This window comes from Hypomesus transpacificus, chromosome 19 (assembly GCF_021917145.1).
Source record: "Hypomesus transpacificus isolate Combined female chromosome 19, fHypTra1, whole genome shotgun sequence".
Classification (NCBI taxonomy): Eukaryota; Metazoa; Chordata; class Actinopteri; order Osmeriformes; family Osmeridae; genus Hypomesus; species Hypomesus transpacificus.
In genome coordinates, this window is record NC_061078.1 from 14522140 (window position 1) to 14540280 (window position 18141).

General features: G+C 43.8%; 2 protein-coding genes across 7 annotated transcripts; both read right to left on the minus strand.

The window, feature by feature from the left end:
- Nucleotides 1-780: 780 nt before the first annotated feature.
- polr2m (RNA polymerase II subunit M) lies at nucleotides 781-3156 on the minus strand. The gene is made up of 4 exons (XM_047041966.1): nucleotides 2868-3156; nucleotides 2013-2621; nucleotides 1615-1846; nucleotides 781-1409 (listed from the first exon to the last, which is right to left on the minus strand). Exons 1-4 carry the CDS (start codon nucleotides 2975-2977, stop codon nucleotides 1275-1277), a joined length of 1086 nt encoding a protein of 361 aa, XP_046897922.1. The 5' UTR covers nucleotides 2978-3156; the 3' UTR covers nucleotides 781-1274.
- A 235-nt stretch (nucleotides 3157-3391) lies between these two features.
- LOC124481761 (myocardial zonula adherens protein) lies at nucleotides 3392-14826 on the minus strand. 6 transcript variants are annotated; one of them, XM_047041962.1, is made up of 15 exons: nucleotides 14288-14826; nucleotides 13196-13279; nucleotides 10000-10101; nucleotides 9267-9428; nucleotides 8930-9091; nucleotides 8620-8712; nucleotides 8375-8488; nucleotides 7985-8149; nucleotides 6049-6174; nucleotides 5486-5614; nucleotides 5310-5404; nucleotides 5055-5160; nucleotides 4872-4955; nucleotides 4513-4574; nucleotides 3392-4419 (listed from the first exon to the last, which is right to left on the minus strand). In XM_047041962.1, the coding sequence occupies exons 1-15, from the start codon at nucleotides 14357-14359 to the stop codon at nucleotides 3975-3977; spliced, it is 2001 nt and encodes a 666-aa protein (XP_046897918.1). In that variant the 5' UTR covers nucleotides 14360-14826; the 3' UTR covers nucleotides 3392-3974. The 6 variants fall into 6 exon arrangements, with proteins under 6 accessions (XP_046897918.1, XP_046897916.1, XP_046897915.1 ...); XM_047041960.1 differs by having other exon boundaries at nucleotides 3393-4419; nucleotides 4513-4619; nucleotides 10000-10098; nucleotides 14288-14824; XM_047041959.1 differs by having other exon boundaries at nucleotides 3393-4419; nucleotides 4513-4619; nucleotides 14288-14823.
- Nucleotides 14827-18141: the final 3315 nt, after the last annotated feature.

Sequence of the window (18141 nt, forward strand, 5' to 3'; positions counted from 1 at the left end):
TGACATATTTATTATTGGACGTCTGAGCAGTCTTTCTGGAGTCCATCAGACATGATGTCTAAACACACAGCAGCCAGATGGTGTTTTCTCCAGAGCAGCTCCCACCAATGCCTCGGCAGCAATTACCAGAGGTTATCAAGGAGCATCAACCACTAGGCTCAGACCCACGTGAATTCTGCCTCATTCCCCCCCCCCCCCCCACCCCCCCCCCCCCCCCGAGCTTCACCTCAATCACTTCTCTTTTATTCCTCATTAAAATTCCTGAATCATAGGCCTCTAAAACTAAAATGTTCAGTTAGAGGTTCAGAAAGACTTGGAATAGATGTGTTGGGAATGGGCATGGCTGTTTGAGAAGAGGTTTAATGTTGCTGGCACTCCTTATCAGCATTAGTAAAGTTGAGAAATGATACTTGCCATATGTCACGTCAGCCTGCTGCCATCCCATCAAACTCTGCCATTACCAGCAGTAACACGATCCAAATGCAATCCAGATGTATTTCAGCCATTGGGCCGATTCCATCAAGCTTCGATATTTCACTACCCTTATATTAATCTTCCAAAGCGTGTCAGAGATTTCTCCACTGATAACTTCACAGGCTTAAACGACGGCTGAGTCATTGCTCTCATCAAATCAGAGCAGGGTTAACCAAACATTCTGCTGGAAGATGTCAGCACACCAGTTGATCACTACCAGCAATTAACAATCAAGCATTAATCAGAGTACTCTTATGGAGATCTAATCACAAGATGTAAAGAACCCTTTGTTTGTATACAAAAAAGTAATCATAAAAAATATTTATTTCAGTCCAACATCCACAAGTACAGAATATCGTCGGCTTTCAGTCTTTTGGATAAATAAACCACATGCCTCACAATACTGTACAGCAGCCTCAACATATCACATTCTTTTGTGTGAGGGGATTTTACAGACAATCCTTCTACACAGCCACCAGATGATCACAGCATGAGACTCACACAGCCCAAAGTGAGGACCCTAGAGCAAGTGTTGATGCTGACACGGCACAAGTGACAACTCGAAATCACAGAAGATTAAAGGCCTTTAACCAAGTCTGTCTCCATTCACCTCCCTGAGCTTAAAGTCTGGAACACCCACTTCGCTGTTCCTCACTTTACAACAAGTCCATGAGCATCTCCTGTGAGGCTGGCTGCCTTTGTACTGGTAAATCCCTGCTGGCCCTGATGCAGGGCCCAGAGCCTGTCATCTCAGGGTCATGGGTCAGGCTACCCGCCCTCCAGGCACTGGCCCCCCAGGATTAGTCCTCATCGGAGTCTTCATCGTCGTGAACCTCCCGGTAGACAGGCAGGGGGCCCCCTTCTGGGCTGTAGCTGCCCATACTGATCCTCAGCCCGTCACACAGCTTCTGGGCTGCCAGTTTGGCCTGCAGCTCCTGGAATCAAAACAACACTGACTGAGCAGGAGCAACACTTCATGAAAAGCTACCCGCTCCAAATGCAGGTATATCTGTCGATATGCCAAAGCACACGCTATGTGGAGGTCATGTCAGAGGATTGCACATGGAGCCGTGTTTCTTTATGACGGCGATGACGATGTGTGTTTGAACCGTCGGTGGATGCGGTGCGTGTGCCTCTCACCAGTTGTTTCTCGGTCTGATCCTGCAGCAGACAGGCTGACTCGTGCAGGGACAGCATCTGGGCAGGACTGTGGTGCAGAGGGGGAAGCCTGGCTGCGGTGATGTCATTCAGGTGCTTCCTGTCCCGCTCCCTCCGGACCTCGGCAGAGAGCGGAGACGGAACAAGGCCTCCGGTGGAAGGGCCGGGGGACAGGGACCCTGAAGGGGAGACGTCGGCTCTTGGGTTTAGCGTTCTTTGAAGATAGAGAAAGGAGATCTTTGTCAAAATATATATCACTTCCTCAAAAATGACCAAAAAAAGACTGTAGACCCTCATCTGGGGCATTCATCATCTTTATAAACAACTATACTTAAGAAAGACACACTCTTTTGACACACAGCAATTCGACGCATACTCACTGATTAGGTTTGAATTTGTGCTTTTTTGTCTCAGGGTTCTTTTCATTCCTCTCCACCAGTTCTGTATAGTGAGTTTTTTTCATTGGATGGCCTCCAGAGAAGGGGTTAGCATTAGCTACAGGGCTGTTGGATACGTCTTTGGAGGATCCACTGGAACCCACGGTAGTGGGATCAGACAGGCTGACCCTCTGCAAGGCCTCGGCTAGGTCACTCTCTTTTGGACTGTCGGAGTTCTGAGGGAACCCAGCATTGCCAGCAGGACTGGTTTCTATGGCTACTGCAGCACATACATAGGAGGCAGTGTTGTCTTGCTGGCTGAGGACAGTTGGCTGCATATGGGGTGACAGGGGGGATGTGTCCATGTCCTGGACCCTCCCCAAGGCTGCATCCCCACCCTGTTGGCTCTGTTGGGATGTTTCAGGTTTGTTGTGGACAGAAGGTGCTCTCTGTGTGAGAGCCTGCTGGTATTTGGACTGTAACTCTGACCTGACAGATGCCAGCTTGTCCTGTTTGCTTTCCTCTTCTTCATTGTTGATCAGAGCAAGACGAACTCTCTCTGCAAAGTCTAAGATTGTTCTACCTTTGTCTGGAAGGGTCTGTATGAAACGCCTGTGAATAATAAAAATAAATCGATCAGTCTGCTGTTCATGTAAATATATTGTTACATATCTTGTGAGTCATTCATCGACACAGTTGCTATCTAAGATATCTAGTTAGCTAACAGTAACTGTATGTTCGATTGGTTGCTAATGTTTGATTCTCAAGTGGTTTATAGGATTATGATGCTACTAAATTGTTCAAAATAGCTAACTACTACTACTTAAATACAGTTACGTAGCTATCTACTGTACTCACTTGTTGGACAGTAATTTCTCTTGCCGTGATAGCAATTCACAAAGTTCTTCCTTGCTCTTGTTCCTTAGATCCCCCACTTGTCCCTGACGTTCTGTCCACGATGAGGACATTGTTTCTCAAACTCACAAATACACTTTTAAAACGACTTTATCCCGACTTAGGTATCATTTATATGACATCTTACAGATGTTTTACACATTATATCGCTAAGTCAGTGCTTATTAGCTACTTCTTTCTTTCATGATTGTTGACAACTGCGCAGACCTGACAACCGGAATCAGGAAGTGACGAGTTTTAAACGCGCTTATAATTTCCAATGGCTGAATTTTTATTGAAAATGTTTTTTTAAATTCTCACTTGAGAAAACTTTTTTTTTTTTACTGCAACAAACTGTGATTTTGTCAAGCGCATAACATAGTTTGAATTGTACCGAAATGAATACATAATTCTAGACGGTCAGTGCTTACTCGTGAATCGACAGCGCCTCTCAGTGTTTATTCTGGAGTTAAAAACAAAATAGGTCTCAGACAAAAGCTATCAATGATGGGGATAGTTTTATTCGCCTTTTCAAGTACACTGATTTAAACAATTCACTGGATATGTCTCATTCAGAAAGGCACATCATAGAGCTCTAGTTTCTTGGTTCATCAACACCTTCAACACAGTCCTGGCAGTGTAGACAACATCTACAAATTTAGTTAGACTTTATGCAATTAATTGGCTCAGGAATGGCAGTTCCTTAAAAACATAGGTAGTCTTTTTGTAGGCCTTACCACCCATATTAACTTAGGTAATATTCATTTCACAGGAAAAAGTAACAGATTCCCACAACCAATGTTGGGTATCATTAAGCAAGCTGTTAACAAAGGCACAACAAACGGTATATTTTAATAAATATTTAGTATACATATTTGAGGGAATAAGAAAATAATAATGCTTTCTGAGAAAAATTGCAGAAAAAGATACAGTATAAATATAAACCTTTATAAACATGAAAGTACATTCACTGAGCACTATTTACAGCCTATACAGAATACTCCCATTGTGATTTACAATGCAGTGCAAACTGTGTTCCACCCCAGATATCAAACAATACTGTATGATGAGCTACTCAATATTAATCTTAGCTGTTATCTCCATAAGTCTCATGAAAGGAGTATAGATACGACTGGATCTTGCTGGAGAGCAGGGTGGGCCTGAAGGAGGCTTCTCCTCACTGGAGGCCGTGTCTGAGATGGCTTGGTCGGGGCCTGACTGCACTGGGCTCAGAGGGGCAGATTCGGACAGCGTTGGACTTGTCAGAGTTCCACAGGACCTTGGAGGACTGGACTGCAGGGACCGGCTGTACTCAAAAGGAGAATACCTCAGTAAACTACACTCCAGTCTGCTGGGTGGCAGAGGGCCTGGCCGGTGTGTTCTGGAAAGGAGCTGTATTGATGGAGGCTGAGCTGGACTATGCCGGGGTTGGAATTGGGCTGGGGAGGGCAGGAATTCCGGGTAAACATGGGGGGGCTGGAAATCAGGCTCATCATCCCCCCTCATCGCCTCAGGTCTGTGGAAACATGATCAGATGTGGCAATCAAACTTCCCTTCAGGAGTGTTAGCAGACACAGAGGAAGAAGGCACAGTTGTTGGTGATGTTTACCTGGGGAGCAGATTGCAGCTCACTCCTATCTCTCTGGTTTGTATTACTTCTCTCGAAGCACTCTGCACAGACACAAAATACTTCAAGTTGTCTTCTAACTGATTATTCTAGGAAAAGAAAAAGATCAAAGGACAGAGTCAGAACAGCTCAAGGTACAAGCAAGGTGAACGTGATGTCACTTTGAGTGTGACGGTAAAATGAAGTAAAATAAAAGTACATGCAGACCAACACTCAGAGAGTTGCAGTAAGGGGTAGTTTTCTTGACCAGGCAACACTAAATCACACCAAACTACGCCACAACATACTTTGACAACAAATTTTATTGGACAGTGTCTGCTTGTGTCACCATGTTGTTTTACCTCACACTCCACAATAGCGATTCTGTCCAAAAGCTCTGAGATGAACATGTCCTTCTGTGCCACTTTAGTTCGTAACGATTCAACCTATACATCGATCAGAAAAAAAGAATCATGTGATAATCAAAAACTAAACTGAACGTTATGTTTTTGAATGAGTGTGTTGACACGGTAGATGGCCCGCACCTCTTCTATCATGCCTTTGACCTTCCTCTGCTGGCAGAAGACCATGTCGTTCAAGTGCTTTATTCTCTCCTTGAGCTCTGATGCCTCTTCTTCAAGCTGCTGAGACCTGAGGAGACATTGGCAGTCTGTCAACTCTCACATTTCACTGTGACATCACACAATACGTTTAGTATCTGCACTGGCTCAATGATGGTATGACATCCTATTCCTATGTAACTGCACAGTTGTGATTTTCTCATGGGTTTATATTTGTACCTCTTGGAAGCTGATGAATTTGTTTTGTCTGTGAGTTCCAGCGAGTGAAGACGTTGTTCACTCTCCTGCAGTTTCATCTGAAGATGGCCCTTTTCCTGTGACAATCCCAAATGACAACATGTCATCTTGGTATTTTGCACTGAGCATCCTCTTTGGTATTGTTGTGCAGATCTTACCTGTCCCATGCAGTCCAGCAGGCGCTCAACCTCACTAATCCTCTGGTCTCTCTCAGCAATCTTGGCCTCTAAGATCTTCGCATTCCTCTCTGCCTCCTCCAGTCGCTTCACATACTCATCAATTTGGGCCTGTAACATTAAGGTTAGCTAGGATCATCAAAAAATACCACTGACATACAGGTCATCATTTTAACCACTAGAGGGAGTTTAACACATGTTACAGTAATTTTCTCAGTCTTGAACATGGACACATTGTCAAGATAGTAAATAGAAACTGCCCTGCTTTAAAACATTGCCTGCACGTAAGGCTTCATGATTCAGGGCCTGCGCAAGCACCTTCGCCACCCTAGGCAAGATGTTTCCGCCCCCCCGCCCCCCCCCCCCCCCCCCCCCCCCCCCCCCCGGGACGGTTTATTAATCGACGCACTTCGGAATTTTGCTCCCCCCTCTTCATTGCACCCTAGGCGGCTGCCTAGTTCGCCTACTATAGCAAACGCCGGCTGTTATGATTAATATATTTTTTATTTATATATAAATCACACAAATGAGCCGAAGTAATGTACCTGAAGATTCTCAATCTCCTCTCTGTGTTTTCTCTGCTCCTCCCTCAGTCTCTCCTCGTGCTGCTTCTGCAGCCTGGCTGTCACATCTTGCACGACCTGGCTGCTGTTCTGCTGGGACGTCTCCACCTGCACAGCACACAACTTGATGTTTAGAAAAAGCATGTTTGTACAATCCCATATCAGGGGAAAGGAAGAGAGCATAGTGTGAAGGGTAATTGTTGTCACTTTACAGTCAAAATAATTTCGTTACAGCATCTGTCAGGTCTGATTTCACATTTTTGGAGTTGTATTCCGTGAGACAGAAAACTGTGTGCATGACCTGTCACTCATTGGTACATGAAATTCAAGCTGAATGTCCAGAAATCAGATATATTGAGGCCCATCAGTTAGAGAATGAGGAGAGTCAGGGAGAGAAGATTAACGTTGGATGACTGAACCAGAGCGTGAAGCAGATGAAATCAAGCACAGAATAAGGATACTGAAAGAGACGGAAATATGATTTCACCCTGCAGTAGATGATTCAATGTTAAAACTGGAAACAGATCATACTACTTGAGCTACCCCCAAGTCAGGTGGAAATATCCCGCAGTAGTACGGATGGAATAAGTATATAATTGAATTGACTGTATTTTAATGCACTTGTTTGTGCTACATGGTGTATCTGTAACCACACTTTCATTGTATGTATTATTTGTGGCAGCCTTTTTGTCCAAGATAAATATCCCCAGGGACAAATAAAGTAATCTTGTTTATCTCGTTCTATTTAAAGCTATATTACAATAAATAACTCAGGATTACTTTTATGTTTGCCCATCAGTTGGCTGTGGAACAACAAGTTCCACCATTTGTTTGTTGTTCCACAGCCCCCCCAAAAGGTTTATACTGTGGAACAACCTAGAGAGATGCCGATAGCATCTTTAAAAACAAGTCTCCCCTATCTGTGGGGGGTTTGAGCTGTCAGCACCTGCCTGGTCGTCGGTCTGCCAACGCTGGACCTGGTCGTCAACCAGAAACCTCCTGGTCTCCATGACGGGCAACAGCGAGTTTCCCGGTCCTTTCCTACATCTATTATACAATGGAGTTTTTCTGGGAATTTTTCCTTGTCTTCCCTGAGGGTTTAGGTTGGCTGAGGGGCAGTTCTATGAGCGTATGTGAAGCCCTCTGTGACATGCTCGCGTATAAAAAGATCTATACAAATAAGGTTTGATTTGATTTGATCTGAACATATCTCTGTGATATAGGGGATGTGCTTTTGATATTATCATCAATGGTAAGAATGTTGACAATGAAGAACCAAGAGAGGTATTTGATGAATTGAACAACACTATTTGCATTTGCGTCATGACTAATGACATAAGCATGTACTTGGGTTTCGTACCTTCAAGAAGTACAAGGTTTCCCAGAAGTCTGCTGACGAGACAAACAGGAAGATAAACAATGAATCCATGTCGGTCGCACCCAAAACAAACGTGCCAGGTACAAGCAGAGGGAAATACTGTGTGCAGGCTACCGGTGAGGCGGCCTACACTGCCCATTTGATATTGTATCCCTGCTGACCTTAAAGCTCAGAGCTCCTGTATATATTTGTCCAACATCCAGATAGTCCAACTGACGTATAAGACATCCAACCATCGAGTTGGAAAAATTGATCTCCAGTCCATGAAAAACCAGTCAGCCTACGTTCAGCACATCATCACAAAAAACGTGAACTTCAGATTCACAGCTGCTGCATTTGGTGCAACACCTGTGCACAAGCATGGCACTTAGCATCCCTAGTCAGTTGTGCGACAGCCTGCTGTCCACATGCAGCGCCATAAGTCGCTTCTTCTGCTGTACATTCAAAGATTTACATATCAGAGGCTGTTAGGGTTAGGGGTTAGGGTTAGGCTCAATGTCCACAGGGTGTGAGTGCAGTATGGTATGTGTGCAGTATTACCTGTAGTTTAAGCGTGCGGTTCTCAGCCTCTGCAGCCACCAGCTGTCTTTCCTTCTCTCTCAGCTTTTCCTCAGCCTTCTCACAGGAGCTGCGCAGGTTCCTCACCTCATCCCGCTTGTGTACACGGTTCTGGCAGTTCTCCAGGAGGGATTTCTGCAAAGGAACCTACTTTTCATTCCTCAAACCCATCCAGAATATCATGTCATATAAAAGTCATATGGGGGAAGAAACAATTAAATTGCTTGTTCTGTCATAAAAAAAATTGAATGTAGCTTTCTGATTGGGTCATGAGCCTCTACAAAGAGGTATGTGGTCGAACTGTGTGTGACAAGTTCTCAAATACTGTGTGCTGAGATGGTGCAGTGACTGGCCTGTCCATAAATGCTATACCTGCAGATCGATGTTGGAGGATATGAGGGAGCTGTTCATCTGGTCGAAGCTCTCCATAGCTGCTGTTCTCACCTTCACCTCGGCCTCTAGACTCCGCCTCTGGGAGTTTGCCGACTGGAGAAACAGGCCGGAGCAATCATACCCCCCAAATCTATTCATGGTTTAGTGTCTAGCTACATGTTTAGAGTAAATGAGAGACCTTTACTATCACTTTCTGTGTAGTCGTAAGTACAGGATTGTCTTACCCTGATTTCTTGAGATAGTTTCTCCATTGACTGTTGCATTCCTCCAAACTGGCCATACATCCGCTCTCTGACCTTTTCCAAGGAGTCTCTCACCTGTGGGAAACAGAGACAACACGGATATGAAGTCCCACATCCTCAGTGCTTCTATCAGGCTAGATCACCTCCATAGCATGTGAGTGGTGCCTGCCGTGTGCTAGCATGCTAAGATGTAGGGCAGGGCTAGCAGGAGTACCGCAGGCCCTGGCTCTGTTTTTTCACAGTCCTTAACTAGAATCAGCCTCACCCCTGTCACCTGGTCTCCACCACTCACCTCCTTGATGTATCTCATCTCATCCCTCAGGTGATTGACAGACCACTCGCACGCCATCACTTCCTGTTGTTTGTCGGAGCCTGTCCTCTGCACCACTCCGTACACCTTGGGCCCTGGCTGCTGCGGCGTCTCTTGCACCCCATTGGTCACCGCTCCGAGGTGCTGAGGGAGACAGGATCACCCCACTCAGGTTTCTGAGGCACACTCCACTGGGCCAGACTGTGTGTGTGCCTGCCTGAGAGTTTGTGCGTGCGTGTGTGTGTGTGTGTGTATGTCTCTATGTGTGTGCATATGTGTGTGCCTATGTGTGTGTGTTTGTGTGTGTGTGTTTGTGTACCTGTGCAGGCTTAGGTATTTCAAGTATTGCTGCTGAGCAGTCTAAACTGGAGGTTGGGGACCAGTGACTACAACAGTGCAGGGTGCAGCGAGGGTGTCGTGTTTCTGCAACCCAGTATATGAGCTCCTGCTGTCCCGCTTTTGTTTCTCTCTGAAACAGGGCCTGAAGGAGCACAGGTGTGTTCCCACACTATATCAGCATCAACATGTACACAGGGTCACTGTGTGTCATTTATAACCTGAGGAATCCCTTGACTTACACATATGGTTGCCGTCTCACAGATAAAAACGGTGAGGCGTTCATATTTAATCAGTCTCGTTTTGGGAATGAAACTATGTGTTCTCTATACTTTGGATCAGTCATTCCGTTCGCACCATCAAGCACACGCCCGCGCATCACTGGTCTACATTATTTAACAACACTGGAGCCTGCACAATGACCTTCCCCAAGAACACCACACAACAGCATGACCCGGGAACAGAGAACGTGTGTGCCTCTGACTGGGCCAGGCAAGATCAGCACTGTGAGCGATGGAACCATCCATACTGTACATGATAACATACCAGCACAAAATGCTCCGCATTGCCCCTGCTTCATACATCATGTGTAAGAAGTCTGAGTGTGGAAGACCTTTGCATGAAACTTGAATTCAGTAAGTTGACGTGAACCGTAAGTTCAGCAGGAGACTGTACTTTAGAGCTTGTCAGTGATTCGCCAGGGTGTGGTTCTCTACCTGTTCAGGTGACTCCCTGCCCGCCGGTCTCTCTCGCTGGATCAGGCCATTTTTCTTTCGTGTCCCATTGACAACTTTTTCCTTCTCTCCTCCTACTTCCTGCTGAGAAACAGAGCAACACATAGTATCTGTGTCAATGAATTTTTCGAAACATAAAAGTCCAATAGCTCTTTATTTACTGTCATTTGAATAGTCTGTCTGATTTGAGTCATTACCCAAAGTGTTTACTAGCAATATCCACACATTGGGGGCAGTAAGAGCTAGGGAATAGATGTTAGCATGCTCTTAAACCCAATCACAGGGCTTCAGAGAAAGATGAATTTTATATCTATTTAAAAATCTTTCTAAGAAATGAGCGGGATATATATCTGCACACTAAACTTGAGCCAAGTCTTCCAGTCAGTCAGGAGAGAGGAGGTCAGAGGAGGGGAGAGGAGGGGAGAAATGGGGGGAGAAGGTAGCACTCTATCTCCAGAGGAGATAAGAGAGCAAGAACTAGAACAATAACACCAGTGTTGTTTCATGGCTTACTCTGCTGGATAGAACTTTCTACACCACACAATCCACGAGCAGTCTGACCAGAAATGATGAGGCTTCCTAATTGGCTATGTGAATTCTAACAGATGGGATAGAAGAATGGCCCTCATTATGTTTTATGGCTGTGTAGTACAATACACACACTCACAATTAGGTCATTATGGCAGTACTGCATGCATAAATCCCATACTGACAATGACAGAACTAATATTTGAATGTTTGCAGAATATGTAATATTTTTACCAGACTCTTTGACAGAAGTTCAAAAAGTGGCCATTAATCCACACAGATATTTTCATGTTGTGCCAAAAAGACTTGCTTTAAGATACCACTGGAAAACTGTCTAATGTGATCATGGAAAGGCGAATGAAATATCCCAAAAGACAAGTACATGTTTGGATGTCAGATTGATGTCAGATTGATCTCTACTCTCATAGTTGACAGGATATTAGTGAGTGTTATCCCATATAACTGTCTCATGCAAGACTAGTTCCACAGGCTGAATGCCTCCTTTCCTGTCCTCAGGACACATCCACATGGGGGAAAGACATGTACGATATGTCATGTAGAAACTCATTTTGTATTGTAAATATTCACCGGATGGCATTAACTTTGAAGGCACTTTTCTTTGACTAAACCACAAGCTATGTGACTGCAGGCACAAAAGTCAGAGTCTATGAAATGTGGCTGCTCCAGGCTGTTCTCATGCATAGTACTATAGTAGATGTGATACACCACATCCAGCCTGATGTCAGTGACAGGTCTATTTCCAGCCAGGTATCAGGTTACAGAACAAACCCTTCAAGATTTCAGGGCAGGTCACTTTTTTGTTATTGTTTCGACTGAAAGAGAAGATGTCTGTAAGACGTCCTAGTTGTTTCCACCCTCCTTCACTTAGCTTTCTGGTCTTGCTTGTTTTAATTAGCGTCTTTTCTGTCTTCTGCTGTCACAGGGTTCTTAAGTTTCATTCAACGCCATGTTTCATTTGAGTAATAGCTGTGCATGCTGAAAGGGAGTCACCTTTAATACAAATTCCACAGTACATGAGAGACCACTTCATGTTGCAAGGGCTGTTTCAAGACTGCACAGCCTTACTTCGAAGATTCATGTTAACATGGGGAATGTCTTATGTCCCTGTCATTTTACAGTTTGATTTATTCAAGGCTAACCTGACAACAAGGTGAGGCTGAGATCCTGAAATCACCTGCACCAGGCTCTTAGCGTGCTAGCCTGCTACTTGAGGAGAGGTTGCTCTGAGGAACCCCTTACCCCATTCTTGACACGCTCATCATTTGCTGCTGACTGCTGACCTGTAAGAGTCTCTGAAGGTAACTGGCTGTGATGATGAATGTCACGTACAGTTTGTCCTATCCGCTCCAGAGCATTTAGTCTTGTTAGCGCTGAGCTGCTTGTTAAGTGGGGCCTGTGATGCAGAGGGGGGCAGGGCACAGCTGGCCTCCCCCTCACTCCCCACACACAGACCCGTTTCGTGTTGTGTCATCTGCGAACACCTTTGAGGCGCTCGCTGTCGGCACCTGACCCTCCTGTCCTCCGGAACCATCACGTTGGTCTCATTTCACAGCTGACGTGTCGCAATTCAGACAAAACATGAACGTCTAAAAGGAAAGGCCATTCTACAAAGACAAAACGTTTTGTTTACTACCCCTGAAGATCTTCCACATTGGTGAAGCCCTATACTAACATTTCCAGGACCAGATATAAGGTCAGAATATTCATCACTTAGCACTAGCCCACCGGACAGAGATTCACAGTTTACATCATTAGTCGACTGGCTATCAGTTGAACTTTGATGGTAACTACAAGGGTGGGGGAGTCTAGATAAATACTGAAATATTCCAGGCCAAGGTACACAGAACAAGTAGCACTGCTTTCTGTCACGTTCCCTGCCTGTTAGGAGAGGCGCCCAGCCCTGAAACGTCCCCCCGAACCTCCACACGAGACCACACTGAGAGGCCGTCAACCTCTTACATCACCACTTCCTACATCTCAGCTCCATTAAAACAGAGCAATCCTACACGGTAAACATGATACTATTGCAGCTCTCAGTGCAGCTCAAGACAACTGAACTGGTTGGTTATGTGTATTGTTGTCCACGTCACTGTAATGTTCATTATTAGTCACCTCAACAGGTTTCAAAGAGGTGAGCGCATTGATCAATATTTACTCAATTCACACAATATAGAACATAGACGAGTGAATGTAATTTCCGTCTAATACATTCACAAACGTTTTTCACAGACCACTGAGCAAAACTAGAAACAGCTGTGTGTGTCCACACCCCTATGTGGTTCCAGTTGCATAACTGGCCCAGATAACAAAATAGCCATAAATCTCTGTTGCTCCATACCTTACTCGTTCTGTAATGTATGGGCAGTCTATGGTGTGTTTTAGCTCTAGATCAAAGCATACTTTTTGCCCACATTCACACCTGTCCACCATTCATGCTTTCAATGACTGTGTGTATGCTGTGTTGACATGAAGAAAAAAGATTGAAAAGCACCGACTCTGTGTGACAGTTAAAGAGAGCTGAGATAGGGAAATCATACCACATTGATTACACAGGATAGGTGGAGTGTCTGTGTTTGTGTGTCCATGTGAGTTTGTAAGTCTGTGTGTGTGTGTGTGTTTTGAGACTTACATCAGAGTCAGAGTGGGTGCTCTTGGTCTCCTTCAGTTCATTTCCCCCAGAATGCAGCGTTAGTCTGAGACGCCGAATCATCCTCTGATTGAAATAACAGACAAATACAGACAGACTTGTCAAAACTCTTTTGTGTCTCTGTTTCTTACAGTGAAACACTTTAGCTGATACATTTGTATTGTGGTTTTAAAGGTAATAACTGATGACATGCTCTCGTAATTAAAAACAATATCAACTCCTGAAGCAGTTTCATGGCTAGGACTATGAGTAGTGATGAAATTAACAGACTGTTCATATATTTGTAGGCCATTGCACCTGTACCACAAACACAGAATTAATTTACAGTGGTTGAGAAAAAACAACCTTTCCACAGTGTAGATTTGTAGCATTGATGGTAGTAAACACAAACCCAAGTGCCTGAGTACCTTCAGCTCAGCTAAGCTCCCAGGATCCATCCCATTATGTATGGTAGATACAGGTAGGTTTACAAACTATGTTTATTTCATCTTTAGCTGTTAGTAAAAACATGATGGCTTTATCAATGAGATAAATGTAGCCCCATTGATGCATGGTATAAATATACATACATATACATGAATCCTTTTGGATGAATTAAGTTCATTAAAGGTGAGAATGGATGTTTATGACAGTGAGGTGTCTTGATAGACCTAATAAAATATATATTATACAACAGAACTGCCTCCCAGGTGCCCAGCTGTCATTACCGACTCTCACGTTTGAAAATGCCTCACAGCAAACGTGCAAATGACCACAAATCATGAAACGTAGAACGATTAACCCTGAGATGAAGATGTCAGGGAGAAAATGGCCCAGGGACAAGAAAGAGACAAGAGAAGAGAGTATGAGGAGAAATCAGGGAAAGAGCAGGGGTGAAGGGAAAGAAAACAAACTCGATTTGTCAGCTAGTGCACCAAACAAAAGACTGACAAACTCGCCATGCTATTACTGTGATAAGAGACATGCAGAGTAGAGAGGCAAGAAGAAGGAGAGTGGAGAGGGAAGGAGGTGTGCATTCCTTGTGTCCCGTGACGGAGTCCTCATGCCCTGGCCTCTCCCCAGGGGATCATTTACCTCACTGGAAAGATCCGGAGAGTCATCGGTGGTGGTGCTGGTGACCACTCTTGACGAGCCATAGCGAAGCATATCTGACCCGTCCCGTCCAGTGTCTGCTCTCTCTCTTCCTCTCTCTGTCTCACACGCCTTCCTTTTCCCTTACTCTCTTCCTCTCACTCTCTTTCCGGAGTATACTGTACAAGCTCACACAGTCACCACCTGCCCCCTGCTCCAGCCAGAGAGACACAGAGTGAGGGAGTGAGTGAAAGAGAGAGAAAGAGAGAGAGCAGAGGGGAATAAAGTTTCACTCTGACAGTCCAGTGCTAGATTTCCCGCTCCAGTTGATAAAGAAAAGAAAACTCCACAGTCTGTTATTCCTCGGGGTGTCAGTCAGGGTGTAGCTGTAGTTCCACTAGTCACTCCCCTCTACATTGGAGAGCTATGCTGCTGTCCCAGTCCTGGGCGGCTGCACCTGACTCCACCTGGTTGACAAGGCTCTCAGTCACTCAGCAATCACTATGCTCCCTCCCCCCTCCTCTCTCTCTCTGTCTCTCTCTGTCTCTCTGTCTCTCTCTCTCTCTCTCTCTCTCTCTCTCTCTCTCTCTCTCTGAGCATGTCATCCCATCAGACCTGTCGGGCCACATTTCAGTTGTGCTCCCTGACTCAGCCTTGCAGGGCAGGTGCAGCCAAGGAAAGGTGGAGTACACTTTTGTAATGGGTGTGGCACTAGGGTGTGCATAGATGGGTAATCTAACTATAACTGTAAAACAGGAATCTTGGTCTGTCTGTCTGTCTATGGCCTAATTATGTCAAGAACATAAATATAAATGTGCTCGCCCTCTTGTTGAACTACACCAGACAATGGAGCCATGGAGCCATGGAGCACTTAAATATGATATTCTTCCATGCATAATATGCAGGGTGATCTCCGTGACCCACCCCTCAGGTCAAAAGACAAACATTTTCATTCAAGCAGGCACTGCACTAGTTACACCAAAGAGGAGACACATCAATTTCACTCCATGTTGGGTCAATAGCTTAACCAGGCAGCACTGCCGCAGGTACTGTAGCAGGTGGATGGTGGATAATACAGTTGAGACACAGGAGTGTTTGTTTAAACTGTTCACGTTTCATTAGGGAGGAACAAGGACAGGCATCTGTTTGCAAATTTGAGGTCTCAGTGTTTTTTAATCTCAGGTTTGCTGTAACATGAATTGATGTGGGGAACTTTTACTATTCTGAACTCATGAGCATCCTCATCATGAGCAAGGTTTCAAATAGAGAGACATGAGCACTCAATAACTGAGTAAACTGAGCATCCTAAAAAATTAAGGCAGTCGCACATTCCAACATACCTCTATGATATGTCACATTCCTGGAAGGTGACCTATCAACTAAGTCATGTGCAAACACAAACAGAAATATGTAAAATGGTATACATGTTGTCATACACACATACAAGAACACATAAATTCACCCCTACACATACACTCTTACAGTGCACCGTCAGAAAGGTAACAATATCAAATTGAAAATAATTTGGGTTATTGAGTAAATGATTCTCATAGTAAAAGAACCAGAATCATTAAATTACTGTTAGTAATGCGCTGAAGAATAAAATGTAGAAAATTATTTCAACAAGCATCTCATCCCTCTTGCAGTGAATGGAAAAAAAATTGTGTGTCCGGCTATGTACACAAGCTCGGTTAACCAGTAACCAAAGATTAAACACACTTTTTTGTTTACTTCTGCAATCCGCAAACCAAGCAAACCTAAATGGGCCACGTCCATTATGATATATTCGAAAACATCCAATAAAATCTCTGTTATAATTTAAGGTCAGCATAATATAAGTCAGTCAAGTGTACTGGTCTTGTGTTTCCCATGGAGGATAAGCATTCACAGTCCTGTTCTGGGTACTCCAAGCTGGTTGTACAAGAACAACTGGATTCACATGAAAGAGAGTTTGTAGAGGCTAGGCAGAGCTGAAAACACACCAGAATGTAGCCTCCAGGAAAGAAAATTGTAAGCCCCAAATATTTCCCCTTGAATCCTGCCTGGCTCGTCAACAATATGTTAAACCTGCATGTCATTTTCTGATCCACCTCAAACACATTATGAGTTCATTTCCTCACAATAACAAAAGTATGTGTTTGCTATTACATGTAATCTCCAAGTCTGTCTCTGCTAAACCAATATCTTACTTTTATGTTGATATACGTTCAGGCACACAGCTCTCAGCTCTGCCTGCTGGTTTTGCAAGATCTGTACACTACACAAAATGTGAGTGTACTTGTGTTAGTGTTGTTGTAATGAAAAACAAAAGGCTGTTCAGAGACGTCATTATTCACTATCACCTTTCATGCATTGTGTTTACCTGTGTTTTGGAAACATTGCATGAGAAGAGCACTATCCCTTCCTGCGGGAGTGACAGTCAAATAGTATACTGCATGTTCCCTAGTGATGGACTGTCACTGTGTCACAATGACTCCTTTGTGCAGGTATCACTGAAACCTCCTCAGATCATGGCAAACTGGTTTTTGACATGTGTTACCTTATCTGTTGTTAAAACTGAGAATGTATAGGTGTGTTGAAAGCAAATGTAAATTAAGAAATAACAATGTCTTATGTCTGTACCTCATTATGTATTTATACTCCTTAAATTATTTATATCTGTACTTCCTACTTCTTACATTTTAAAGCCAGGCTCGTTACTTTAGTTTTAATCTGTATTTGGTGGCATGATTGATATAAGTTATTTGCACACCTTTTTTAATTTCTTGAATATTACGAAGATATTACAGCTGGAGCAAGGCAGAAGGAAACAAGGATATTTTTTTTACTGTTTGTGTTGTGTGTGAAAAAAAGTTAAACCAAATAAAGTTTTAAAAGCTTTTAAATAGTGTTAGAAAGTTTAGATTTTTTTTTGAAAGGTTGAAACAACATTTTCGAATATTTTCGTTTGCATAATTGATGAGTACTTGATGAAGACTCTACTGTACTCTATTGTATTCTGGCTTTAGGCTTGTTCTCCACTCTCCTCGTCTCTTCCTCACTTCTATCCTCTCCTTTCACTTCACGTGTGGAAAAAAAAAGTTTTGAAAGGTTGAAAAAGTATTTTCAAAAAAATTATAGTTTGCATTATTGATGAGTACTTGATCTACTATGCTCTAAGTTACTCTATTGTACTCTGATCTGCTCTGCTTTACTCTGTTATAGGCTTCTCTGTTCTCCTCTTTCACCTCCTCCTCTCTCCTCTCCTTTGATATCAAAAGTTTTGAAAGGTTGAAAGAAGATTTTTTTTCTGAATAAAAGTTTGCATCATTGATGAGTACTTCATGAGGACTCTACACTACTCGACTGTACTTTATTGTACTATGCTCTGCTTTCATCTACTCTGTTTTAGGCTTCTCTGTTCTCCTCTCCACTCTCCTCCTCTCCTCTACTGTGTGTGGAAATATATTTTCGGAAAAAAAGTGTTCTAGATGAGGATGGCAGTTTAGTTTGGCCATGACCTTTTCAGAATGTTTAACAGGTCAACCAGGTCAAACTGAGATGCCTAGGTCACCAGATCCCAAGTGAGGGATTTGCCCATGGTGACTTCCTGTTATGATTTTTCCAAGTCATCCCCTAAGGAGTCTTGGTCGTCCTCAAATTCTACCTCCATGAGGTCCTCCACATTGGCACAGGATGGACAAGTAGACTCTAGAATTGGTCACTGGTATCAATCAGATACTCTCAGATATCCTCTCTAGTACACCTTTGGCTGATCTCCATGATCGGAGGTACTGCCTTGTTCATGCTTGCTTATGCTTGCTTCTCCTCACTCATTTTGTGAAAGAGAATGTGTGCATATCGATTTTTATAGATAT

What these genes read in the sequence shown, in the direction of transcription:
- LOC124481761 (XM_047041959.1), bottom strand. Translation starts at nt 14,359, where the DNA reads ATGCTTCGCTATGGCTCGTCAAGAGTGGTCACCAGCACCACCACCGAT. An exon ending in AAATACCTAAGCCTGCACAG is followed by an intron (nt 9,092 to 9,266) that starts GTACACAAACAC and finishes TGTCTCCCTCAG; the next exon opens with CACCTCGGAGCGGTGACCAA. An exon ending in TGCTGGACTGCATGGGACAG is followed by an intron (nt 5,405 to 5,485) that starts GTAAGATCTGCA and finishes GGATTGTCACAG; the next exon opens with GAAAAGGGCCATCTTCAGAT.
- polr2m (XM_047041966.1), bottom strand. Translation starts at nt 2,977, where the DNA reads ATGTCCTCATCGTGGACAGAACGTCAGGGACAAGTGGGGGATCTAAGG. An exon ending in GAGAAATTACTGTCCAACAA is followed by an intron (nt 2,622 to 2,867) that starts GTGAGTACAGTA and finishes TATTATTCACAG; the next exon opens with GCGTTTCATACAGACCCTTC. An exon ending in CACAAATTCAAACCTAATCA is followed by an intron (nt 1,847 to 2,012) that starts GTGAGTATGCGT and finishes CTATCTTCAAAG; the next exon opens with AACGCTAAACCCAAGAGCCG.